A 27,439-nucleotide genomic window follows, 5' to 3' on the forward strand; every position below is an offset into this window, starting at 1 on the left:
TGGATGGATACAGTCTGTTCTGTTGGCTCGGTTCTGACTCGGTTGACGGTTCCCCAGCCATCTGCCACCTGTTGGCTCACCTTTAAGCCCCGCCCCCCCCTGCCAGCCACCAATTAGAGGCTTAATGAGCTGATCCACGCTAATCTGCTCCTTCCTGCAGCCAGCAGACTGACGACAGGCTGGTTCTGGTTCTGACTCACTGGGTCGACTCAGCCCCTGGATCCAGTTAGAACTGACAGAACCAGAGTAGAACCCGGTGGATCAGAACTGGAAGTATCTTGGTGTTTATTAGATAAAAGCAGAACCGGTAGAACAGCTTCATGGTCTGTTTTAGAACCGGGTCAGAACCGTCCGGTCCAGATCCACTCTAAATGTTAAACTACTAAGAGATAAACTACTTGGTTCTAATCTATATTCTGCTGATGGTTTGTACCCGTCCGAACCACAAACCCAACATGTTGCCTTCTGAGATCCAAACGAACCAATCAGAGTAGACTACTGATTGACTCTTTATTTTCTCTTCCTGTCTGCAAGCCCCGCCCCTTTAGCCCCGCCCCCTGAGAGCGGGAATGCCGACTTGGCTCTTCCAGGATTACTATGGATTATTTTTAGGCCCGTGCTGCATTCAGGTTCTGGGCTGGAACCGGGTGAGGCGCTCTGTGTGGACCCTCCAGTCTGCCTCACGTGATGGAACTGCTCTGCAGCAAAGGTCAGAGGTCACAGAGCCTGCTTCTTTCCAAAATAAAATCCCTTCTGTTGGCAGGGTTTTTATTGTGAAAGGCCAGACTGGTCCAAATAGGTTCTGAATGAAACAGAACTGCTCAATCAGAATCAGAACCGGTTCTGGGAGAGGAGAAACTTTCAATGACCCGTTTCATCAGACAGAACTAATCAGAACCTGTCCAGGAGACTCCTATCGGTTCTGAACTGGTTTTGGACTTATCTGGTTCTGGTACTGGGGCTCTGATCTGTTGAACAGTGAGCATCGTCCTGATCAAAGATCCAAACAGAACTAGTCTGAGAGCGGACAGAACCTCACTGGTTCTGTGTGTGGAAGAATTGGGCCTGAATTGGTTCTGGTTCCTTTAAGAGGCTGAGTCAGTGATTTTGGAGGTTCTGGTCTGGGCCTGCAGGTGGTTCTGGTCCCAGGCCCGTGGGCAGGCTGCATGTAGGTTACTGGGCTAAAGAGGCCCGGTTGGCCTGGATTCTGGAGGTTCTAATCAATCGGCTCCGTCAATAGATTGAGCGGGCCGGCCCAGTGAACCCAGTGATCCCAGCGATTCCCGTCCTCTGCATCTGAAACGGGACTGGGACGAATGGAGGACGGCCAGAACCCGAACCAGACCCAAACAGAGCCCGAATCGGAGCTTAAATGGTTCTAAGAATTAAACCCACAGTAGGACAATAAATCAGCAGAACAACACAAGAACTGGATCAGAACCACCAGGTTGATTGTTGCACCGGGTCAGAACCATCATCTGTGAGTTAAATGATTCTGGAAGAAAATCAGAACCGTAAAACCTCTCAGGTTCTGGTCCAAGCTGACCTTTAGAACTGCTGGTTCTGTGGTTCTGCTGAGCCCAGGCTGATGAATAGCTGTGTAATGATTAGCCGATAAGCAGAACCGAGTCGCGGGTCGTGTTAATGGCTAATCTGTCATCACTTAATGAATGACTGGAGGGGAAGTCCAGAGACCGGTCCGGAACCAGGTTCCTTCTGGCCCAGCTCAGTTCTGATGATTTCTGATCACTTATTGATTTATTTATTGCTCAACCATCAAAGGCGACCGAACCGCTCCAAGAAAATCACCATAGAAAGAAAGAAAAGTCTAGAATCAACAACAGAAACAAAGAAGAGGCTAGGCTAGGCTAGGCTAGGCTAGGCTAGGCTAGGCTAGGCTATGATACTTTGTATTCAAACCTATATAAACAAACAAAGATGGCGGATCGGAGGAGAAGCACAGGTCCAGACCAGGGAGTCGAACATCCTCATCCTTTTCAAGAGCTGGTTGAGCCAGAATATCTAAAACCCATTAAACTACTAAAACAGTTAGAAACAGCTTTCAAAACGCACTTTAGTGATTTAAAAAAAAACTAGGGTTCATTTAGAATTATTTGCAATAAATTTAGCATAATTGGAGTTTATGTTTGACGGTAAATGCAGCTTTTTGTCACTCGCCCCATCAACCAGGAAGGACCTCCTCAAGCTCACAATTATTCATTAGTGCTAGAAAGTGTGGCAGGCTGTGGACTCTGTGAGCTCCTGTGACAAACTGGAGAGACAGGTTGATGGAGTTTGATAAAAACTGTTTGATTTGATTGATAAAATAATATTTTGGCTCTGAGCTTTCAGTTTGACACTTGATCTACCACAAGTTGGTTCCATTCAGAGGAGGCATTCATACCTGTTCAGGTGTTTTTTTTTACCTGTTCAGGTGTTTTTTTTACCTGTTCAGGTGTTTTTTTTACCTGTTCAGGTGTTTTTTTTACCTGTTCAGGTGTTTTTTTTACCTGTTCAGGTGTTTTTTACCTGGTCATGCAGCGGAGCGGCCCGCTTCAATCGGACCAGAAACAAAGAGAACAAAGCTGCTGAGAGTTTCAGTTCTGTGGTGGAAATTAAAGCGGATTGAAAAGATTTACACCCATGTGGACTCTGACCACACACACACACACACACACACACACACACACACACACACACAGTAATCTCCTCCCCCGCCGGTGAAATCCAGGTAAACAGAACATGAAGGAGACCTACAGCTTGGAGCTGATTCACACACCACTGACTGGCTCTGTGTGTGTGTGTGTGTGTGTGTGTCCGTCCCTCTGAGTTCCTCTTCAGATAAAAACTGTTGTCAGGAGGAACCATGTGGGAGCGTTCACTCTCTCCACACAGAACAAACAGGAGGAATCAATCTGACCTTTGACCTCCACTCTATTAATAAGTCCAGTAAATGCAATGACATCATCAGAGGGGCGGAGCTTTGGGGTGGCAGGTGCTCTGGAGGAAGGAGAGCCTGTCTTCCTCTTGTTGGCTGGGGGAAGTTCCTGTTTTTCTCCTGTAGGCATGTTAGCATGGTGCGTTCACTGGTCAGGAAAAAGTTAGAATTTACAGTTTGGCTGTGAGGTGTGCTTAGAGAATAAAATCATGTTACCAGAAAAAAAGTCGAATGATAACAGAAATAATCCGGGGAGTTTTGCGACAAAGTCCAAATAAAATGAGGTCAAATTTGTAACGATATGACATCATCGTTGTTATCCTGCCAGAATGAAGTTGGAAAGTCGTACAAAAATAAAATCCTCAAAAGGTTGTACAAATAGGAGAAAAATTGTTGTAATAATACGAGAAATTGTATTGCAATTTTTTATATTACAAAAATAAAGTTGTAATATTGCGAGAAAAAAACGATCCAGTTTTAAACTGTTTAAACCGGATCAGGTCCAGGTGAAAAACATTCCAGAATGCTTTTAAACGTTAGGTCCTTTTTTCTAGCTGTGGGCTTTTCCTCCCTAATCGCCGCTTTGCAGGCAGCTCTGCAGCATATACAGTCAGGTTTCCATGGAAACGGGCTAGGGATAAAAGCCGGTCCTGGGAAAAGTAATCACACGTGGCTGAAGGTGCAAACTGGGTCATAAATCAGCTCTGGGTTTATTCAGCCTGGATGGGAGGTTCTGACGGGTCGAGTGATGGGTTCAGGAACCTGAAGCTTGGTGAGGAGGTTTGGTGTTTCCAGCGGATCAGAAACAGTAAACGCTTCAGACTGAAATTGATCCAGACTGTTCAGGCTGATGGATCAATCAAGGATCAATAACTGATCAGCAGCGTTAAACTAGAGGTTCAGTCACTTCACTATTCCAGAAAAATTCAGCACTAAATTAGATATCAGCAGGAAGTGAGGGGAAAGTTTGGTGGAAGGAAGAAACCAAGAGGGAATCAAGATTTCTTAGACCAAAGGAAAAGAGCTGCTAGGAGTTTAGGTTCTGGTGTTTATTACACCTGGATGGTTCTGGTTCTGGTTGTTTCCCTGACACGTGTGTGTGTGTGTGTGTGTGTGTGTGTGTGCGTGTGTGTGTGTGCGTGTGTGTGTGTGTGTGTGTGTGTGTGTGTGTGTGTGTGTGTTTTCCAGTTGAGTGTTGCTGTTCTGCAGGATGAACGGATTTGATCCTCCAGCTCTGAACGTCTTCAGCTCCAACATCAAGTAAGTCACATGATGATGACATCATTATGATGTCATCATCATCATCATGCCGTTTAATTAACTCAAAACTTTGATCTTTTACAACATCTACAGTTTTTATTATTCAGTTCAAATGTTAAAGTTGTGGAAAAACCAAAAGATGAAACGTTTTGGAATAAAACGGAATAAAACGGATCAGAACCAGAAGAATTCCCGATTGTTTGGGAATTTCTATGTCCGGATACGTTCAGGTTGTTTTATTCTGTCCCTGAGGATCAGAACGTCTATAGTATGAATCTCTGTTGTTGATCAAAAATAATAAAAATATAAAGCTAAACTCAGCAGAAAGAATTGGTTCTGGTTCCAGACTCTGACCCAAAAACTGCTGAGCTTCAGAACACTGAGCTCACACCGTGTGTGTGTTTCAGTGTGTGTGTACCATCTGTCAGCTGATCCTCTCTTTCAGCAGCAGCTCAACGTGTAAAAATCTGCTCATTCAGTTGATCTGAAGTCAGACAATCTGATCAATAATCGGTTTATATTGATAAGTCATTGATCTGCAGGCTGCTGCTGTCACATCAATAAATTAATTAATCATTCAGTAAATCTGAAATGGATGGATGGATGGATGGATGGATGGATGGTTGGATGCCTGGTTGGATGCCTGGTTGGATGGTTGGATGGATGGATGGTTGGATGCCTGGTTGGATGCCTGGATGGATGGTTGGATGGATGGATGGATGGATGGATGGATGGTTGGATGCCTGGTTGGATGCCTGGTTGGATGGATGGATGGTTGGATGGATGGTTGGATGCCTGGTTGGATGCCTGGATGGATGGTTGGATGGATGGATGCCTGGTTGGATGCCTGGTTGGATGGATGGATGGTTGGATGCCTGGTTGGATGGTTGGATGCCTGGTTGGATGCCTGGATGGATGCCTGGATGGATGCCTGGATGGATGGATGCCTGGTTGGATGCCTGGATGGATGGATGGATGGTTGGATGGATGTATGGTTGGATGGCTGGTTGGATGGACGGATGTTGGATGGACGGATGGTTGGATGGTTGGATGGATAGTTGGTTGGATGCCTGGTTGGATGCCTGGATGGTTGGATGCCTGGTTGGATGGATAGTTGGATGGTTGGTTGGATGGATAGTTGGTTGGATGCCTGGTTGGATGGATGGTTGGATGCCTGGTTGGATGGATGGTTGGATGCCTGGTTGGATGGATGGTTGGATGGATGCCTGGTTGGATGCCTGGTTGGATGGTTGGATGGATGGATGGATGGATGGTTGGATGGATGGTTGGATAGTTGGATGGATGGTTGGATGGATGGATGGTTGGATGCCTGGTTGGATGGTTGGATGCCTGGTTGGATGGTTGGATAGTTGGATGGATGGATGGTTGGATGCCTGGTTGGATGGATGGTTGGATGGATGCCTGGTTGGATGCCTGGTTGGATGGTTGGATGGATGGATGGTTGGATGCCTGGTTGGATGCCTGGATGGATGGTTGGATGGATGGATGGATGGATGGATGGTTGGATGCCTGGTTGGATGGATGGATGGTTGGATGCCTGGTTGGATGCCTGGTTGGATGGTTGGATGGTTGGATGGTTGGATGCCTGGTTGGATGCCTGGATGGATGCCTGGATGGATGCCTGGATGGATGGATGCCTGGTTGGATGCCTGGATGGATGGATGGATGGTTGGATGGATGTATGGTTGGATGGCTGGTTGGATGGACGGATGTTGGATGGACGGATGGTTGGATGGTTGGATGGATAGTTGGTTGGATGCCTGGTTGGATGCCTGGATGGTTGGATGCCTGGTTGGATGGATAGTTGGATGGTTGGTTGGATGGATAGTTGGTTGGATGCCTGGTTGGATGGATGCCTGGTTGGATGCCTGGTTGGATGGTTGGATGGATGGATGGATGGATGGTTGGATGGATGGTTGGATGGTTGGATAGTTGGATGGATGGTTGGATGGATGGATGGTTGGATGCCTGGTTGGATGGTTGGATGCCTGGTTGGATGGTTGGATAGTTGGATGGATGGATGGTTGGATGGATGGTTGGATGGATGGTTGGTTGGATGCCTGGTTGGATGCCTGGTTGGATGGATGGTTGGATGGATGGTTGGATGGATGGTTGGATGGATGCCTGGTTGGATGCCTGGTTGGATGGTTGGATGGATGGTTGGATGGATGGTTGGATGGATGCCTGGTTGGATGGATGGTTGGATGGATGGTTGGATGGATGGTTGGATGGATGCCTGGTTGGATGCCTGGTTGGATGGTTGGATGGATGGTTGGATGCCTGGTTGGATGGATGGTTGGATGGATGGTTGGATGGATGGTTGGATGGATGCCTGGTTGGATGCCTGGTTGGATGGTTGGATGGATGGATGGTTGGATGCCTGGTTGGATGCCTGGTTGGATGGATGGTTGGATGCCTGGTTGGATGGATGGTTGGATGGATGGTTGGATGCCTGGTTGGATGGATGGTTGGATGCCTGGTTGGATGGTTGGATAGTTGGATGGATGGATGGATGGTTGGATGCCTGGTTGGATGGATGGTTGGATGCCCAGTCGGCCTCCAGGCGGTTCTGACCGATCCGTTTCTGTTCCAGCGGACTCGGTGCTCCGTCTCCGGATCCCCCCAGGAATAAAGCCAAGAGTGGTGCCAAAGCCCAGTATGGTGAGTCTGGTTCTGGTTCAGGTTCTGTTCTGGTTCTGGTTCTGTGGACCTGGATCAACGCCCCCTGCTGTTGTCTGTCCTCCTGACAGGACCAGAGGAATCGTATTTCCTTCGATCGTCTTCCAAACAGAAAAAGAAAAGTCAGAAAAGTGAGCAGTGTGACCCGGTCCGATCCGACCCGGTGTGACCCGGTGTGTGGTTCTGATTCTGACATTTGGGTTCTGTCTTGAAGCGGTTCCGGTGGAACAAGCTGCTTTGCTCCACCAGAACCGTCTAACCGGATCAGAACCCTGAAAAGCGCTCTGCCCTCTGTGCTGCAGCTGCTGGTTCTGGTTCTGGAGTCACGCAGACCCAGAAACAGAACCACGAAGAAGAAAGCTGGACCACCAGGATGGAACCAGTAAAACCAGTTGGACTCCCAATCAGGTCGCAGCACAGAGGGAGGCGGTGTGTTTCCCAGCATGTTGTGGTTCTGAGTGACGGCGGTTCTGAGTGTGGTTCTGTCCGTCCCCTTGGGGAGGCGGAGCCTAGTCGGCTGTGATTGGCTCCCGCGGCCTCGGAACCGGCCACTTTTTGTTGAGACTTCTGGACGGGTTCTGCAGTGAAGCTGAGAGAAGAGCAGACAGCAGCTGGGGTTTACGGAGCGTTCCTGAACGCATCAGGAGTTGTTGATCCGCTGTGAGCGACTGATAACTGTCAGAACAAAGCAGACCGATTGCTGATTGATGGATCAATACTGAACGATCCGCTCCGGGTCTTATCTCCTCCGAGCAGCTGAACTCATGTGACCTCAAGTTAAATGACCTGCGTTACCGTAGCAATGGTAATGCATTGCTTCAGCAAAGGTCGCCGTCGGTCAGGATTTTCCTCAAACTGATTCCGTGATTCAGTTTTCTTTACAAAAACTAAAATCTGACGCTGAGATCAGAAATTTAGAACCTCTCATGTGTCTCTTATCTGCGGAAGAGGATTAGTGCCAACAAACAGAAAAAAACCAATTCACACTCTTTTTTTTTTTTCTTTTTTTTCTTAGAATCATAATTGTGTAGATAGTTTCTGCACCCAGAGACAAATCTAGTTTGAAAATTACATTTGGGGCAGATTTTCAGTGTGGATAAAATTCAGGTTTACAAATCTTATAACCATGAAGAAATAGATTTTATATTCATAAGTTTATGTGCTAGCAACATATCTGGTAGATGTTTAAGAATGCTTATTTGGATTTTGACATAGACTCACTCAGAATTGTCAATATTTTTATGTTTCGTTTCTTGGCCCTAACCATCTTCCGTACTTTCCGCCAGAACGTCCTGCAGGATGAACTTATCAGATTCCCAAATTGAATGAATGTGTTGTTTGTTCAGAACAAAGGAAGAACTTCTCCAGAAGCAGCATCAACAGCTTGACGGACACGTCGCAGTACCAGGTGGAGGTGAGTTCTGCTGGTTCTGGTCCGACTCCAGCCACCGGTCGGGTTTGCTGAAGCTTCAGGAACCTCTCCGTCTCGCAGCACCTCACCACGTTCGTTTTGGACCGGAAAGATGGGATGATTACGGTGGATGATGGCGTGCGGCGGCTGCGCCTGCTGGACGCCAAGGGGAAAGTGTGGACGCAGGAAATGCTGCTGCAGGTGGAGGACAAGGCGGTCAGCCTCATCGACCTGGACTCACAGGTAGGACAGGATGTCCAGAACCTGTTAGAACCTCTGGCTGGTTCTGGATCAGCATGTTTCTTTTATCTGGACGTGCAGCTCTGATCTGGTTGGAGTCTTGGGACGCCACCCTGAGGAATCCCTCTGGATTCATTCAGCTCCAATAATTCACATTTAGAGTCTGTAAGGCATAGATCTATGTTGGAGTGGAAACGGTTGGGTCTGGTGGTTGATCTGCAGCTGATTGGTCGGGACCGGAGCTGAACGCGCCGGCGGTCTGGATGTGTTTCAGAACGAGTTGGAGAACTTCCCCATCGGCTCCGTCCAGCACTGCCAGGCGGTGATGAACGCCTGCAGCTACGACTCCATCCTGGCGCTGGTGTGCAAAGACTCGGGTCAGAGCAAGGCGGACCTGCACCTGTTCCAGTGCGACGACATCAAGGTACCGGACCAGGACCGCGATCTTGACCCGTCTTATCTTAGCACAGATGTTGCGCCAACCTTTCGCTGTCGTACATGGCAGCTGTTCCAGATGTGTTGTATCTCGTCAATTTGGTTCTGATGGAAATATTTCCACACCTGGGGCTTTTATGTTACATCTGGAATCAGATGTAGAAGGATTTATTCCTAAAAGTTAATTGAAGTTAAGGATCAGACATGTAATGTGTTCATTTAAAGGAAATCAATCGGGACCGAGGAAACGACCCTGTTGTACTCCAAATCTGACTGACGACGTCATTCAGAACAGCCTCAACAGAGCAGCTGGTGTTTTCTGAGTTTGTGTAACTAAAATGTGTTGAAGGTGTTGTGCTCCAACAGGCGAATCTGATTCACCTGGACGTAGAAAGTGCCATGATCGATGCCAAAGGAGGCAAAGTGAAGAAACGACCCGAGACGCTGAAGTAAGAAAACCTCAGACACTTCCTGATGCGGCTTCTAATGCTGGCTGCTGATTGGTTGACCCATCTTACAGGATGATCCTGAAGAGCGATGGCATGATCCCGCCTCCACCTACTACCCCCGCCCCCGAGGCGCCAGCCTCATCCAATCAGGACAACAGGGGGCGGGTTGCTGCCTGGTCGGCATGGGCCAATGAACAGCAGCACTGTGAGTGATGTCATAGAGGGGAGGAGGGGGAGTAAATATCTTTGGGGGTGGGGAGTAGTGACCTGGTGGATGTGCAGAACCGGTGCCACAGAACGTCTGCCATGTTGTGAGTGGCAAATATTTATTGGGAACAAATAAAATTACGCTTAAAGCTGGATTTTCACAATAAAAGTCATGCAATAACAAGAAGTTGAACTTAAATTTGACTCAGTAATAATCAGGGGTTTGGCACCGCTAGCTAACAAGTTAGCTGTGTTAATGCTAAAGCATTTATCATAAATACTAGTGGAAGCTATTGCTAAAGTGCTGGCATATATTATGTCCTTACCCAGCATGTGTCAATGACACAACATGAGCTATAATAAAGAATAGCGCCCTCAGCAGGTCCTACTCGGTTATTACACACAAGCCTGTATGTTTGTGTGTCAGGAAGTCAAACTTTCACTCAAAATATATCGACAGGACGAGAACGCTCAAGCACCGATCTAATTCTCACATCACACTCTACATGTTCTCTAAGATATTATATCTTGCTCTCTGCTGTCCATTTTAGTGTTTCTTGTTTTAAATAGTTATTTGGGGGGAAAAGACAAAACAAAACTGCTGTAAACAGACGTCAAAATAAGAGCATGAATATAAACATCTAATTTGAATAATTAAGTCGAAAAGCAAACTTTTAACACAGATTTTGAGCTTTTTTACTGTCTAGCATTTATTATTTATTCATTAACAAATTTATTTAATAAATTAGCGGTTATTAGACTAAATTAATTTAAAGAAGCTAAGTGCACTAAATGTTTCCAGCTAAGATTTTAAGTTAAAAATTAGCTTTGCTATTAGCAGAAGTTTCTCCACTGATAATAAATATTACTTTAACTGACCATCGTCTAGAAATTCTAATAAGTAAAACACAACAACCTGAATCTAACCTGAAAGTGCAGATTATAATCCAGTTTCATCTGGATTTTAATCTGTTCTTCTGCAGCTTCGTGGACTGGTGAGGCTGCTGGTCTGAGCTCCTCTTCCTGCTGGTTCAGTTTTCAGACACACTCCAACTGGACCCATTCCACAGTTAGTGGAATGGGTCCAGTTAGTGAATGGGTCCAGTTGGTGAATTTGTCCAGTTATTGGAATGGGTCCGTTGGTGGAATCAATCAATCAAATTTTATTTGTATAGCACATTTCAGCATCAAGGCATTTCAAAGTGCTTTACATCAAATCAAACACAAAAACACAAAATGATGCAACATAGAATCAACAATTAAAACACAACATAGTCAGATTCTGTCAATAAATTAGTAATTGATTACATTTCAAATAAAAATCTAAACAGGTGGGTTTTTAGTTGAGATTTAAAGGAAGTCAGTGTTTCAGCTGTTTTACAGTTTTCTGGAAGTTTTTTTCCAGATTTGTGGTGCATAGATGCTGAATGCTGCTTCTCCTTGTTTGGTTCTGGTTCTGGGGATGCAGAGCAGAACCAGAACCAGAACCTGAGAGGTTCTGGAAGGTTGATACAACAGCAGCAGATCTTTAATGTATTGTGGTGCTAAACCATTCAGTGATTTATAAACGAACAGTATTTTAAAGTCTATTCTTTGAGCTACAGGGAGCCAGTGGAGGGACTTTAAAACTGGTGTTATGTGCTCTATCTTCCTGGTTTTAGTGAGAACTCCAGCAGCAGCATTCTGGATCAGCTGTAGCTGTTTGATTGATTTGTTGGACAGACCTGTGAAGACGCCGTTACAATAATCAATACGACTGAAGATAAACGCATGGATGAGTTTCTCTAGATCTGACTGAGACATTAGTCCTTTAATCCTGGAAATGTTCTTCAGGTGATAGAAGGCCGACTTTGTAACTTGAGAGCCGACTTATGTGGCTCTCAAGGTTCAGGTCAGAGTCCATCACTACTCCCAGGTTTCGGGCTGATCGCTGGTTTTTAGTTGTAATAACTGAAGCTGTGCACTGACTCTAGATCTATAATTCTAGCTCTATGACTCTAGATTTATAGCTCTAGATTTTTCCTCTTTACGTCCAAAAATAATAACTTCATGGGAGTGGGAGCATATAGATATTGAATAAGAGGGTCCTAGGATTGAACCTTGGGGTACCCCACATGTGACCTTTGACCTCTTTGATGAGAAGTTTCCAATTGAAACAAAGAAATCCCTGTTCTTTATGTAAGATTCAGACCAATTAATCTCTGGACCGGAGAGTCCGACCCAACTCTCCAGTCCATTCAGTAAAATGTCTTGGTCAACAGTGTCATAAATGGGTCCAGTTGGTGATGTGTTGTTAGTCAGGGTGGGCGGCTCCAGGCCTGGAGGTTTGGTCTCCTGTAACCTGTAGATGTTTCTCCACTTCCACACGACTGAGTCTCCTAACGAGGTCGTTAGCAGGAGAACCTGCTGATTGGAGCGTATTGGACCACGGAGACGCTAAGAGCTGCAGAACGCCGGCCCTCCCGGACGGCCCTCTGTTGTTCTAAGTGATGACCTGCGTGGCATTGCGTTGCAGGCGAGCAGCACCAGCAGCCGTCGCTGGACGACGGCGCGGCGGACATGGCGGCGCTGCGGGTGGACCGGGATGTGGTGAGGCTCACATCTGGCGCAGATTGCTGCTTGGAGAAAGTTAAGCTGATTGCAGACCCAGTTTGATCTGAACATAATCAGAGTTTGGAGGAAAATCAGCTTAAGTTTAGAGCAGCGGGCGGACTGCTGGTTCAGGTTTAATCATTAATGCCTCAGCAAACCAACTCGTAATCCAAGTTGTTGTTCGTGCAGCAAATCCTGAACCACATCCTGGACGACGTGGAGTTCTTTGTGATGAAGCTGCAGAAGGCGGCCGAGGCGTTCACCGAGCTGAGCAGGAGGAAGAAGGGCAAAAAGGGCAAGAAGAAAGGGCCGGGAGGTGGCAAATTCAAACATTATTGTATCTAATGCAACATATGAGAAATGATTTCAATAAAAAAATTAGAGTTTTATTTTGATATACATTATTTATTTGAAATATATTTGAATGTTGGTTCAAATTTAACATTTTTTAATTGTTTACATTTTGAAAACTATGGAGTGCTAGGTTTAGTTGATTTTTAAATCCCAACTAAATATTTTCCATGTTCGTTTTACTAAAGATCAAAATTAGTTGTTTTCCATTTCAAAATGGAACAAAAAACTTTCTAGACCTCAATTTTAATATTGTTTACTTGGTGCTATTTTATATTTTAATTTTAATTCAATTATTTGTTTCCTAAAATGTCTAATTGTTTTTGTTTTGAGGAAATAACACAAAGAATCCACAATAATTGGCTTTAAGTAAATAAAATACAATCAGGAGATGAAAAGAGAAAAATATACAATTGTGACGTGACTGTGTTCGTTTTGTCCACCAGAGGGCGTCCTGTCCCTGAGGTCCAGGCCTCCCAGTGAAGAAGAGTTTGTGGACTGCCTGCAGAAGTTCAAACATGCCTTCAACCAGTTGGTAACTGGTTCCAATTCCTTTAAACTGGTTTTGTTCTGATCCAGACTGTAGGGTTACTGGTTCTGATTCTGCAGAACCTTCTGACCGTCTGCTCTGACCTGCAGGCAAAGCTGAAGGACCACATTCAGAACCCTAGTGCCGTGGATCTGGTCCATTTCCTGTTTACGCCGCTCAGGATGGTGAGTCCAGGAAGTGACATCACTAACAGTGAACCTGCTCCAACAGAACCGATCAGAACTCCAGGGTCTCTCTGTCCCCAGGTGGTACAGGCGTCCGGCGGTACCGAGCTGGCCCGGAGTGTCCTGGTTCCGCTGCTCAGCAGAGACGCCATCGAGTTCCTCCATGCCGCAGGAACGGCCGAGGAGCGCCACCTGTGGGTGACTCTGGGTGATGGCTGGACCAAGTGCAGGTCAGAACCATGACCCTTTTTCTGTTCTATACTGGACCTGGTTCTTTTCAGGTTCCTGTCTGTTTTTATATTTGGCTCATATTTCTTCCTGTAACAGAGAACAGGATAGATAAAGTTCTGGTTCTGGTTCTGTGCTCTTCTAATGATTTCTGTCAGCTTCAGTGAGATTTTCCTATTTTCATATTTGCTTTTTGTTCTCAGCAGAAGTTTCTCTCATGTTTGTTCAGCCTGAATAATTTACTCTGTTTCCTGTGAAGTAGTTATTGGGCCTCTCTGGTCTTTGTCTGTTTCCATGGTTACTAATCTCATGGCTGCCGCTCCGTGTGTTTTCCAGGCTGGAGTGGCCAAAGGACCACTATTTCCCCCAGGTGGCGCTGCGGTTCCGGGACGGCTGGGAGCCCCCTGTGGTTCCGGCTGTGGCTCCGAGTCGGGAGCAGGAACTCCTGCAGCTGGCCGAGAGCCTGGTGAACGCCGACGCCCGCGGTCTGGAGGTCGGTCGATCGGAACCCGCCGGGGGCTCTGGTGCTGACGGCCGCTAACGCGCTTTGTGTTCTGTGTTTCTGCAGCAGGGGGTGCTGCAGCGGTTTCCTCTGGCTGACGGGTACGCTCTCCATAACTCCGCCCACAAACGCTTCCAGGTCCTGGACCAGAACACGGCCGTGGCTGCTTTCAAACACGCCGTCAGCCGCCGTGTGGACCGGTAACCGCAGGTCACATGATGCCCTGGAGAACTGGCCCCGCCTCTTGGCAACGCCGCAGCTGCTAGCACTGCCGCTAGCACTGCCGCTGGCGCTGCCGCTAGCACTGCGGCTAGCACTGCCGCTTCATTGGCTCAGTCATTAGTAAATACATGATGAATCAAAATACAAAAAATATTTTGATGGTTTTAATAATCACACTAAACATGTTTAAAAATATTGATTTATTTTTATTTACATTTGAAAATTGTAATAATTCTATTTTTTAAAGGGTTTATTGGCTCTAGTGGCCTTTATTTGATCGTTAATTGACAGGAAAGTTGGTAATGAGAGAAGGAGGAAGACATGCAGCAAAGGTCACCAGGCCGGGAATCGAACCTGCGACGAGGACTGAGGCCTCCTTATGTGGGTTGTGCTGAACCCCTGCACCACCACAGCACATCCCAAAACTTTTAATAATTCTAGATATTTAGTTTTATGTATTCAATGAAGATAAAGATTAACTATTAATTTTTCTACTCCTAGATTTTAATTTTTACAAAAAATATGAACAATTATTAGTTATTCTGAGATTTAAAAGAGTTTATTGGGTTTTCTGTATTTATTTGTAATTATTTCTTTATTTGAACGTATTTGTCTTATTTTATACATTTTTGGTTACATTTTTACATTTTCTTGATAAAAATGTAATTTTGTTTTTCTTCATGTATTTATTAATGTTTTAAACTGATGAAGTTTCGTTCTTCGTCTTTCTTGATTCTGTTCTTCATTTCCTCTTTTCAAACCGGATGATCGGACTTTCCTCCATCTTCAAATCCTTCTGAACTGCAGCAGAAGGTTCTGGGTCGGGTCTGGATCCAGAACCTTCTAATCACAGGGAACACTTCTCCAGGGCGTCCGGCCCATGTTGGGTCTTTTGGATCCGTTAACAGACTCTCAGATGCTCCTGGTATCGGCGCTGCTGCAGTCCGGTTCTCATCGTGATCTGTTCTGTCCCTCAGGAGTTTGGATCCGCAGATCCGACTGGATCAGAACCTTTTTGCCAAATCAAAGTACGACTTTGTGGCGAGGAACAACACAGAGCTGTCGGTTCTGAAAGACGAACTCCTCGAGGTAAACCGCTAATCAGCTCTGGTTTTGTTCTGGGTCTGAATGAACGGCTTCTTTAGAACACAGAACCAGAACAAACAGGTTCTGCTGAACTGTCAGGAACAAGTTCTAGATCAGGAGTCAGAGCTGACGGGTCCTGGGTTCTGTCTGGCAGGTTCTGGATGACCGGAAGCAGTGGTGGAAGGTCCGGAACGGCACCGGCGCCACCGGCTACGTGCCAAACAACATCCTGGAGCTGACCAGAACCTCGGACCTGACCGGCCGTGGAGACCCGGTCTACAGCCACACTATCCAGGTACCTCACCTTCATCATCATCCTCACCTTCATCATCATCATCATCATCTTCCTCACCTTCATCCGTGTTTCGTTTCTCTTGGCTGAAGCTCATGATGCCTAAGAAGGAGTTTGAATTGTTTAAGGTAGGAAGAGCCGGACTCCGGTTCTGATGCTCCGGTTCTGCTTCCTGGTTGCTTTGCTGTGGGTCTCTTAAAGGAACAGTCCCTCATTTCTGAACCGTTTGGGTCAGATTCATGTCTTCGTCTCTCTGTATCTCAGAACCATCATTCAGTGTTGGACCGGGTCTTTACCCGACCCAGTTATCATTATGGTCCTCTTCCAGATTTTCTCCAGAATGTTCAGCTCAGAGTGATGGTGGTTCTGACCCACTGGGATGATCAGAACCTTTTGGGTTTAACCAGTTTCTCTGTCCAATCATAGTCTGGCTGTGTCCTCTGCTAGGTTACTTCCTGTTTTCTGTCCAATCAGAGCCCAGTAGATTTGATGTCTGATTGGTTCTGGAGGAACTGAGCCTGAAGGTTCTGTGAACCAGTCCATGTGAGGTTCTGACCCGCAGCTGGTCATTTCCCATCAGAACCAGTGTAGCCAGTCGGTCCAGAGGACGGGTTCTGGTTCTGTATGTCTGCAGATTGTTGGACTGTTCCTTTAATCGGCTTGGAGCCGCGGGTTGCTCAGCCTGGCAGAGAAAAACGGGTTTTAGTAAAACTCTTCCTGAAGCCACGAACAGCTAAACATTTAGTTTAAATATTTAAATATTTAATTCAAAGGCTAAATATTTAACTTACTAACTAAATATATATCTCCATAAATTGAAAGCTAATTATTTAGTTTTAAACTGTGGCATTTATAAATGGACTTTTTAAAAATAAAAACACAATATGACTTATGAACCCTGATTTTTTTCTCTTCTGACTAAATAACCCAAATTATTGCTGAGTTTTTGACGGTGTTCCTACAGTAGAGTTCCTGGTGGTCAGATTTAGTGAGTTTATGGTGAATAAAACATGTTTTATCTTCTGACCTCCATCTTTGCTCCATTTCACCTCAGCAGCAGCTACTGGGAGAGTTAAACGAGGTAAACCGTCATTTCCTCATCGTTCGGGATCCCAGAGATCTCATAACCCATTAATCAGAACATCCATCAGCAGAACAAAATCCTGTTTTTGATTTTAACGTGATCAGGATGTTTCATCTGCTGGTCTTTATTCCTTGCCTGGTTCAGGCTCAAGCTGAGCAGGCATAACTAAATTAGCAGGAGCTAACGCTAACCATTGAATCGACTGTCTCTCATCTTCTCCTTCCTGTTGACGGCTGGTTTGAGACGCGCTAACAGGAAGTTCTGAGTTTCTGATCCTGATGAATATTATCACATTAAAGTTGTATGAATATGATGACAAAAGGTGAAAACATCTAATGTGACATAAAGTTCATCCACGTCATAAAAATTAGAAACATTTTAAGGTAATTTGTTTAAAAGGCTCTAAAACTGCAGCCATCTTGAGAAGGACCTCGCTGTAGCAAACAGGAAGGGGCGGGACCGCTGTCAGTCTCATACCTTATTTGGAAATGGGACAATTGTATTCGGGAAGTGAAGGGGGCGCTATTTCTTATATAATTCCCGATCTACCGTTTTTCTTTTCTATTGATATCTGTGATATATCTTCATCTTTAGGAAGGATTTTCACTCTCAGCATGTATTTGAACTTCTCTATTTTATTTACTTCAGTTCAGCTCACAGTTTTTAACACATTCTGTAGCTTTCTGTATACTTCTAAATCTGCTTCTTAGTCGGATCTTTTCGGGCTTGCTACCGCCTCTAGTGGCTTGGAGGTGGTAAGAAGACTAACATAATTACATTACTAAATCAGAATAGCCCAACGTCTTTATTATTTATTATTTTTTCATTTTCTTTAGGATGTAGAGCTAATTAAACCTAAACAAGACCTCAAAGTGGTTCTGATTTCTGTCGATGGCCAACCTGTTGAAACTGAGGCAAATATTAAATACCTTGGGTCATTCCTGGACAGTCAGCTCAACTTTGCTGAAAACACTATTTATTTATTTATTTATTTATTTATTTATTTATTTATTTATTTATTTATTTATTTATTTATTTATTTATTTATTTATTTATTTATTTATTTATTTATTTATTTATTTATTTATTTATTTATTTATTTATTTATTTATTTATTTATTTATTTATTTATTTATTTATTTATTTATTTATTTATTTATTTATTTATTTATTTATTTAATTTCTTTATTTAAAAGGAATGTTTTCAGAGACTCTACCTTTTAAGGAGACCCAGTGATCTTGGGGTTACCCAACTAGAGCTTGTATAGAAGACAGTGTTAAAAGTTTTAACTTTTCATCTCATTGGCTAGTTTGGTCACATGAGCTGCAGAATAACAGACAAACGTTTAAGAATACTTTGAATGGCAGGTAAAACAACTCTGTCTCAACTGTTTGCTGAAAAAACATGGAAGACAGCAAGAAATTTCAGCAGAGAGCATCCATCCCTCTGTGCCGAAGAGCATTAATTACGAGTCATTTAATGATAGAGCAATTATAATTTTTAACCAAACTAAATGAGAACATTTACCTGTAGCATGCTAAGTGTTTTACTCGATGTACAAGTTGTTGATATTGCGATTCTATGAAAGTTTTATTTTATAGTTTTAGAGTCGAAGGAAAATTTTCACCTCAATAGACTAAATAGTTTTATCTTATTTTTTCTTCTATATAAGACTCTACCAACAAAAAAATCTCTTAGAATAACATATATGGCACCACATAAGCAAAAATGTGAATTTTTGCTGGTTGAATCTGTTTAACAAACTTGGTTGTAACAACCAGATTAGTTTTTCTCCTGTGAATCTAATTTATTTGTTCATTATTGACTTTTGTTCAATTAAGTTTCTTATGTATACATTGTAAATGGTATTTTTATTATAGTTGATCATGTTGCTTTTCATGTCTCATTTAATTTATTCCTCCTACAATTGATGGAGATATATAGATGTTAGTTATAATATATAAAAGTCTTATTTATGTCATTTAATTAGCTCTACATCCTTAAGAAAATGAAAAAAATATGGTGTTTTATAATTTATCTTTTACGGTCCCACTAATTAATTAATAGCAAATAATAAAAACTTTGTGGTATTCTCATTTAGTAAATTATATTAGTTGTGTTACCACCCCCACACCACTAGAGGCAGTAGTAGAGCCAAAAAGATGTAACTAAGGAGCAGATTTAGAAGAACACAGAAAGCTACAGAATTTGTTAAAAACTGTGAGCTGCGCTGTAGTAAATAAAAGAGAAGTTCTAAAACATGTTGAGAGTGAAACTCCTTCCTAAAAATGAAGATATATCACGGATATCAAAAGAAAAAAGTAAGTAAAAGGAGTAGTCTGTCCCGCCCCTTCCTGTTTGCTGCAGCGAGGTGAACTTAGCCATCTGGAAAAACGTCCTTCCTGAACTCATGTGGCTGATGGGAAATCTGAAGAACATCCAACCTGAGGGGTTAGCATGCTAATGTTTATGCTAGTACCTACATATTGTTACAGTGATGAGCTGCAGTACGAAATAGGAATAGCTTCCTCAGTTTCAGGTTTTAAGGCAGACCTTTACAGTGACCTTTGAACTTCTGATAAAGCTCCAAATATAAGAACCAGACACTGAGGCGATTCTGTTCTCCAGAAACAGACCACAAAGTCGGACCCAAGCCTAGATAAACCACAGATGTCTGAGGTCCCGTCGCCGCCCGCCCCCAATCGGCTCCCCACGCCGCCGCTCCCCCCCCCCGCAACAGAACCTGGCAAACCGAGCAGCGCCGCACTTAGCCGCAACAACAGCAGCACATCAAGCGACGCCGGCAGCACCGCCGCAAGGGATCCAGGTGCCCAGAGAGCCGCTGTTGCAGGACGTGAGTTCACTCCTCACAGGAAACTGTAAACAGGAAGCTATAAACAGGAAGCTGTAAAAAGGAAGTAGTGGACAGGAAGTCGTAAACTAGAAGCTGTTAACAGGAAGTAGTGGACAGGAAGTTGGCATTACGAGGAATTTGTCGTCTGATAACTCCGGACTCTAGCTGAGCTTTGTCTGTTTTTCGCCCCTCTCGTGTCATGTTGTGGTTCTGGTTCTGCAGGTAGGAAGTCCAACATGGAGGAGGTCCAGGACGAGTTGCTCCACCGGCTGACGTTGGGTCGGAGTGCCCAGAAAAATTTCCAGGTTCCGTCTCGGAGCAACAGCGGCAACCTGCCGGCTGCAGGAATCACCTACGACTCTCCGCCAGACGAAGTGAAGGCCTGGCTGGAGGCCAAGGGCTTCAGCCCAGTGTGAGTGCAGCGGACCGGACCGGGTCTCTGGGCCGGGCCGGACCGGGTTGTGACCCCCTGCTGTTTCTCTGCAGGACGATCAGCAGCCTGGGCGTTCTGACCGGAGCCCAGCTGTTCTCCCTCAACAAGGAGGAGCTGAAGACGGTTTGTCCCGACGACGGGGGGCGGGTCTTCAGCCAGGTGACGGTCCAGAAGGCGGCGCTGGAGGTGAGAACTCACCAAAAACCCTAACCCAATTACTCACCAATACGTTTGACACGTTGCTGCAAATTAAAATATAGAAATAGCTTAAAATCTAAAATAAGATATTTTCTGGAAAAATTAAAAAGGAAATTTCCCAAATTCAGTCCTAATATTTGGATAAAAATATTAGAAAAATAACTTGACAAATTAAATAAAATTTACATTTCACAATTTTAATTGAAATTAACAATTAAAATAACATTTTATATTGAATAAACAATCATTGTTTTAACATAATTAGAAAGAATCAAAACTAAGAAATTCAGTTTTATGTTATTGTTCAAATATTACATAAAAGGGTATTGCATAATGAATTATGTAAAAACATTAATAATTAATTATATGCTGCCAGTTACAAAGTATCTTCAGGTCTAAACATGAAATCTGGATAAAATTGAATTAGAAATAATTCATATTAGAAATATGAAAAAGTCTTACAATTAATAAAATAATTATGTGAGAAATAAAAGATCAGATTAAAAACTAGAAAATTTCTGAAGAAATTTAAATGGGGCCTGCCAAAACGCGCCTGTCGGTTTGGACCCGACGTTCCGACGCTGAAAGTTAGCGTCGATGCCATAGAAAGATGCAGCGCGATCGACGGCATGAGAAGAATCACTAGAATGTCAACTGACACGGACTTGCGCCATTCAGCGTATTAAAATGAGCCTGAGCTAAAATTTTCCAAAAGGCTAACGTTTTGTCTAAATGTTAGCATTAGCCAAGATGTTTGGCATTTTTGCTAATATTAGCCAAAGTGCTAATTTAGCTAATTAGCATTTTAGCTAAGTGCTAATTAGCTAAATTAGCATTTAGCTAAATTTTGCTAATGCTAAGATTAGCTAAATTTACCTTTAGCTAATGGTTATTTTAGTATTTAGCTCAAATTAGCTAAATGCTAATTTTAGCAGTTAGCTAAATTGCATTTAGCATTTTAACTAAATGCTAACGTCATCTAAAATGCACATTAGCATTTTGGCTTACATTAGCCAAAATGCTAACATGTTGTCCATGATTAACTTACTCCATTCAGTATACTAAACATGGCTAATAAGTCAGAAATATAGGTAATAGCTTAAAAGGCTAGTGCTAATGAACTGCCTTGTTTTGCAAGAGACATCGGCTTGTTAAAATGTTAAAAATGAGTGTATCAGCTAAAATTAGCCAAAATCCTAATCTTAGCGTGAATGCTGTCGGTAGCATGTGGGGCATGACTTGCATATTGTCTGTACTTTACTTACTCCTTTCAGCATATTAAACATGGCTAATAAGTCAGAATATTGCTAATAGCTTATTTAAGCTGACAGGCTGTAGCGAACTACCTAAGCTTTGCTAAATAATAGTCAATAGTGTGTGGAAAGTCAGAAGCATCTAAGGCAGGATAAATAAAATATTAATGGCCACCCTTTTTTCCTCAGAACTAGGACAAAACAAGAAATGTCCAATTATATCAATATCCAGTTCTAAACAAAATGTAACCCAGTCAGTTTGTTACTCACGACCTCCAGGAGAGTGAAAACGTTGCAGGCCTGTTAGAAAAAACAATGAGTTGAAATCCAATAGGAAAACATGGAGAGTGTTGAAATTCACTTCGTTGTTCTCCGTTGAACGCAGCTGAACACGTGGTGCTGAAGCGGCTAGCTCACTTAGCTTAGCTCAAAACTCATCAGGACTACTTGCTCTAGCTCCTCTGGTCCCGTCCCTCCCGCAGCGACCAAGCTCTTCCAACGTTTCCTGAATTTCCTCCTCCTCCGTACTTTAGTCCAGTTTTTAACTCCTTTGAGTGTTTTCTTCACTTCTTGTCCGCTCGTCTCACCCTCCGTTCTCTACCATCACAGTGTGCTGTCCTTCTTCCTCCTCTTCCTCTCTCAACCAATCATGAGTCATGTAGCAGACGGACTGTCTGAGCTGTTGGTGCTGATCGTTGCGTTGCTATGGTAATTAATTGCCAGTGATGAGCTGGCAGCTGTGATGACTCATCCAATCGGTCCCTTTACACAACAATGGCAAAAAGCGTTTTTTGCTTTTTTTGTCGCCATATTAACTCAGAATCCCACTAGAAGTAAAAGCTCCAATGCTGTGATCAAGCCGCACGTTTTGATACCACTTTTGTAGGGGTCCATTCAGCGGTTCGAGCCGCATTAACGGTAATAGGTGGATAGCAACAGATTCCTGCCATTGCATGGCAGGCCCCAAAAATGAATCAGACTTTATCTCACTTCTGATGATGATGATGAAGATGATGAAGATGTTCGCCTGGCGGACCAGGAGAACCTGGAGGCCCGGAACCGCAGGACCGTTTCATACTGGCACCACTGCAGAACCAGCCATAAGTCAGCCGCTCTGGCCCGACCTGGTCCGGTCCAAGTCTCTGTCCGGCACCGTCTGGTCCAGTCCGTGTCCTAGTCTGGGTCCGGTTCAAGTCCCGGTCCGTGTCCCGGTCCCGGTCCGTGTCCCGGTCCGTGTCCCGGTCCGGTCCGGTCCCGGTCCGGTCCCGGTCCCGGTCCGTGTCCCGGTCCGGTCCGGTCCCGGTCTGTGTCCCGGTCTGTGTCCCGGTCCGGTCTGTGTCCCGGTCCGGTCTGTGTCCCGGTCTGTGTCCCGGTCCGGTCCCGGTCCGGTCTGTGGTCCGGTCCGTGTCCCGATCCGGTCCCGGTCCGGTCCTGGTCCGGTCTGTGGTCCGGTCTGTGTCCCGGTCCGGTCCCGGTCCGGTCCGTGTCCCGGTTCTCCAGCCGTCTGCTTCCCTCCTGCAGGTTTTCTTCTGAGTCTCCTCTGATCTTCTGACCAGCTGCATTCAGGTACCGTTTCTACTGGTCGCCTCCACGGCCCGGTTCTGTTGGCCAGAACCGCAGTAAAGTCAAACGGACCGGACCCAGACGCAGCTTCCTGTAGAATAAATTAAACAGACTCTGACCTGAAAACCAACTGGAGTTGAGTAAATATCTTTAAGTGACATAAAAACCTTAGTTGATCTCTGGAGGTGAAACCTGCAGCGCCTCGCTGGCCCACAAGGTGGCGACGGCCGTTCAACAACTGAACGCATTTTTTTTACATTCTTAACCCAATTGATGTAACCATAATCACAATAATTTGACCTTTCTGAATTCTGAACCTATGAAAAACTAAAACATAACTAATAAATACTAAAGAATATTTAATAAACACCAGCAAACACAGTAAAGACTAACAAAAACTATCTGAATTAGACAATGAAATAAAACCAAAGTAATAAAAAACCCAAACCATCAGAGCCGATGTCGCTTCATGATTCTGATCAGGCCGTTTGCAGCAGTAAAGATGGCCGTCGTAGCTGGGTGGTTGGATTTTATTTATTTTTTGTAAGTTGCATCAATCGGGTAAAAACATCACAATTAGACGCAGCGTTGGATCTGTCAGGTTTTGATGTGACCTCCTGACCTTTTTACCTTCAGATTATTGACCTACATCTGACGGCGCCCCCACATGGACAGTCTCAGGGTTTAGCCGGACCTGGCCAGCAGAACTAGTGTAGAGTGTAACTGCAGCGCATGACCTCCCTGACCTCTGCCAGGTTAGCCCCGCCACGTAGTGACCCCGCCACATAGTGACCCCGCCACATAGTGACCCCGCCACATAGTGACCCCGCCACATAGTGACCCCGCCACACAGTGACCCCGCCACACAGTGACCCCGCCACATAGTGACCCCGCCACATAGTGACCCCGCCACACAGTGACCCCGCCACATAGTGACCCCGCCACACAGTGACCCCGCCACATAGTGACCCCGCCACACAGTGACCCCGCCACATAGTGACCCCGCCACACAGTGACCCCGCCACATAGTGACCCCGCCACGCAGTGACCCCGCCACATAGTGACCCCGCCACATAGTGACCCCGCCACATAGTGACCCCGCCACACAGTGACCCCGCCACATAGTGACCCCGCCACACAGTGACCCCTCTCCCTGCAGAAAGCAGCTCTAGATCAGGTCTGAGGCTTCTCTCTCTCTCTCTCTCTCTCTCTCCTCTCTCTCTCTCTCTCTCTCTCCTCTCTCTCTCTCTCTCTCTCTCTCTCTCTCTCTCTCTCTCTCTCTCTCTCTCTCTCTCTCTCTCTCCTCTCTCTCTCTCTCTCTCTCTCCTCTCTCTCTCTCTCTCTCTCTCTCTCTCTCTCTCTCTCTCTCTCTCTCTCTCTCTCCTCTCTCTCTCTCTCTCTCTCTCTCTCTCTCTCTCTCTCTCTCTCTCTCTCCTCTCTCTCTCTCTCTGTTTGGGTTTTATCCGCTGCAGATGTTTGTGCTCCCAGCTGTTACCCAGCATGCATTGTCCTGCGACTGACCCTGGCTGCTGGCGGTTCCCCAACCGGGTCGGCGCCGCTGGACAGAGCCCGGCCGGCGCCGACAGAGGAGTAAACTGGGAAACCTTCTGCTGCCAGGCGATTCTGACCCTCATTAGAGTTTTGGCTCAGAGGCCAGCAGGTCTGTGGGAGACTCTCAAAGTGGACCAGAACCAGTTAAACCAGATGAAGCTAGCTGGTTAGCCAACCAGAACCTTTTACTGGGTTAGAACATTTTGACCCAAACGCTCTCTAAAGAACCTCAAGGGTGTAAATACTTTCTCAGGTCGTCTCACCTAAATGTTTACCAAGAGCTCATCATCAACTCATCCAGGAAGTCCAGAAGGAGCTCTGCAGGCCTGAGCTAAGGTCAGAGGTCATGATTCAACAGTCAGAGAGAGACACTCCAGGACCAGAACCACTGCTGACCAAAAGAACCCAAAGACCCGTCTCACATTTACCAGAAACATCCCAACATCCTGATCATTAAGACTTCTGGGAAAATAATCTGTGGTCTGACCAGGTGGTTCTGATTCTGCTTCATCTGGTCCAGAACCAGAACATCTCACCTGCAGTCGGACCCAGTAGCTGGAGCCTGTTCTGACCCTGAAGGTTCATGAACCGGAGGCTCGTCAGTCTGCTTGGTGGCAGGCCCAGGGGTCAAAGGTCAGACTGATTCTGTAGTAGTCATCAGACCTGAGCAGTAACCTGTTACTTTAGCGCTAGCCGGTGCTGCTGCTGCTGACAGAACCTAAAACTGGACCGGTGGGAATCCGTCCTCCGTTTCTACATCTTTACTGGGGGCTAATGGGCAACGCAGCAGGAAGCGGCTCAGTCAACTTCCTGTTAGCAGCAGCAGAGATGGTTTCATAGCAAAGTGTCCCTTTGAGAGTCTCCTGATGAGTCGAGTTAATGAACGTAGATCGACCAACATGTTCACTTCCTGACGCCGTTCCGTGACCTCAGCACTGTCCTCTCCGTCTCTGTCTCCCTCAGAAGAGTTCAGGCTCTGAGCTGCAGGAGATCATGAGGAGGCGGCAGGAGAAGCTAGCAGCTAGCACCGTCGACTCGGGGGTGGAGTCTTTCGACGAAGGCAGCACCCACTGAGCGTCCGCCGTCTGTTTCTCCTGCTCTCCGCCCACAGGTGGCGGCCGACCGGGCCGAGTTCGTGGAGATCATGCGCCGCAGGCAGGAACTGCTCAGCTCGTCGCCATAGCAACAGATGGACATCCAGAAATCACAGAACCTTCTGCCATGTTTGCCTGAACTTCACAGGGACGTTTTGCTACTTGTAGCTGATTTTTCCAAAGCGAAGCCTCTCAGTATTAATGTCGGACCGCCTGCTGGCGCCTCTCTGTGCCTCTCGGGTTTTATTCCCAATTCCTGGAAGGCAGAAAAACATTCAGGAACAAATACTGCTCTGATTCGTACTTAAAGCAAAATCATTCCATTTATGAATGTGAAGCTGGATTTATTTCTCCAGATCATAAAATTTAGTTCATATGTTTAAAACCTGGAATGTTCTAGTTCTTCTGTGACTGAATGGGATAAAAATCCATGAGAAGCACAAACTGAAGCTGCTGAGTTAAACTGATTCATTTAAGACCAACATGTTCACTTTCTGATGCCGTTCTGAGGCTGTAGGCGTTAACTTTTAAACTAAAGGATGATGTATTAATGATTAACTTAAGATCAAACTGCTGTAAACAGATTTATTCTAGATTTGATGATCTTCAGATGTGAGAATATATTTGAGCTCAAGGTAAAAGCTGTAGGACTGTGATGAATGTAGACGACCTGCCGAGCTTCACTGATGTCTTCTCCAAGCTCCGCCCACATCCCACCGGGTCCGGCTGAATCAGAACCGGGTGGTACCTATGTGGAAACTTATGCTGAAAACAGAAGAAGTTGGCGTGTGAATTGTAGCACTGCAGCGCTGTAATGAGACTGATGAACTTGAGCTACTTTGCTTTCAACATGACTAGAGATCTTTGTACCCAATCAGGTGTAGCGGCCAATCAGAAAGCAGCTTTAGTAGTTTTCATCGTGCCTTTTTCCATCTAACTGCTCATTCTGCAATAAAGAATTTCCATAAATCTCTGACTCTTGCAGGTTTAATCAGCAGCTGAACCAAACAAATGTTTTCAAAACTCATCTGTTTAAAAATTAAAACTTGGTTTCTTCTAATTTCTAACAAAGTTGTCTTTACTTCAGGAGAAATATTTGACTAATAGAGACGATATGATGTCATTATTTTAGGGCTACACAATAAAAAACATTGATCATAGTTTAAACGTTAAACTACATTAGACGTGATAGAATAACATCAAAAAGAAGCTTATATATTACTCTGAATGACATCATAATACATTATATTACCTAATTCCCAACACTACATTGAAATTTGAACAAATGTTTGATGTCTGTATAAAATGCATAATTTCGACAAAATTTTTCATCTTTTCGACGTCATACTAACCTATGACTAAATTTTTAATGTTTTCGACGTCATACTATACTATGACTAAATTTTTCATCTTTTCGACGTCATACTATACTATGACTAAATTTTTAATGTTTTCGACATCATACTATACTATGACTAAATTTTTCATCTTTTCGACGTCATACTATACTATGACTAAATTTTTAATGTTTTCGACATCATACTATACTATGACTAAATTTTTCATGTTTTCGACGTCATACTAAACTATGACTAAATTTTTCATCTTTTCGACGTCATACTATACTATGACTAAATTTTTCATCTTTTCGACATCATACTATACTATGACTGAATTTTTCATGTTTTCGACGTCATACTATACTATTAGTAAATTTTTCATCTTTTCGACATCATACTATACTGACTAAATTTTTCATGTTTTCGACGTCATACTATACT

At 44.6% G+C, this 27,439-nt stretch overlaps 1 protein-coding gene across 11 annotated transcripts in view; it reads left to right on the forward strand.

Moving 5' to 3' along the window:
- The window catches only part of eps8a (epidermal growth factor receptor pathway substrate 8a), a 29,757-nt gene extending 3,130 nt beyond the window's left edge, over positions 1 to 26,627 (forward strand). For 2 of the 11 annotated variants that reach the window (XM_044108995.1, XM_044108994.1), the window contains exons 2-23: positions 4,127 to 4,198; positions 6,813 to 6,880; positions 8,245 to 8,312; positions 8,391 to 8,552; positions 8,824 to 8,973; positions 9,351 to 9,433; positions 9,505 to 9,638; positions 12,156 to 12,229; positions 12,422 to 12,548; positions 13,030 to 13,118; positions 13,223 to 13,297; positions 13,379 to 13,527; positions 13,862 to 14,018; positions 14,094 to 14,227; positions 15,227 to 15,338; positions 15,490 to 15,630; positions 15,720 to 15,755; positions 16,682 to 16,708; positions 19,341 to 19,566; positions 19,789 to 19,978; positions 20,053 to 20,185; positions 25,528 to 25,812. In XM_044108995.1, the coding sequence (XP_043964930.1) occupies positions 4,149 to 4,198; positions 6,813 to 6,880; positions 8,245 to 8,312; positions 8,391 to 8,552; positions 8,824 to 8,973; positions 9,351 to 9,433; positions 9,505 to 9,638; positions 12,156 to 12,229; positions 12,422 to 12,548; positions 13,030 to 13,118; positions 13,223 to 13,297; positions 13,379 to 13,527; positions 13,862 to 14,018; positions 14,094 to 14,227; positions 15,227 to 15,338; positions 15,490 to 15,630; positions 15,720 to 15,755; positions 16,682 to 16,708; positions 19,341 to 19,566; positions 19,789 to 19,978; positions 20,053 to 20,185; positions 25,528 to 25,638 (2,496 nt within the window). In that variant the 5' untranslated portion in view covers positions 4,127 to 4,148 and the 3' untranslated portion in view covers positions 25,639 to 25,812. Of the gene's footprint in view, positions 1 to 4,126; positions 4,199 to 6,812; positions 6,881 to 8,244; positions 8,313 to 8,390; positions 8,553 to 8,823; positions 8,974 to 9,350; positions 9,434 to 9,504; positions 9,639 to 12,155; positions 12,230 to 12,421; positions 12,549 to 13,029; positions 13,119 to 13,222; positions 13,298 to 13,378; positions 13,528 to 13,861; positions 14,019 to 14,093; positions 14,228 to 15,226; positions 15,339 to 15,489; positions 15,631 to 15,719; positions 15,756 to 16,681; positions 16,709 to 19,340; positions 19,567 to 19,788; positions 19,979 to 20,052; positions 20,186 to 25,527 lie in introns of all 11 variants that reach the window. The other 9 variants (XM_044109005.1, XM_044109004.1, XM_044108998.1 and 6 more) reach the window with 8 other exon arrangements.
- Positions 26,628 to 27,439: the final 812 nt, after the last annotated feature.

This window comes from Gambusia affinis, linkage group LG23 (assembly GCF_019740435.1).
Source record: "Gambusia affinis linkage group LG23, SWU_Gaff_1.0, whole genome shotgun sequence".
NCBI lineage: Eukaryota > Metazoa > Chordata > Actinopteri > Cyprinodontiformes > Poeciliidae > Gambusia > Gambusia affinis.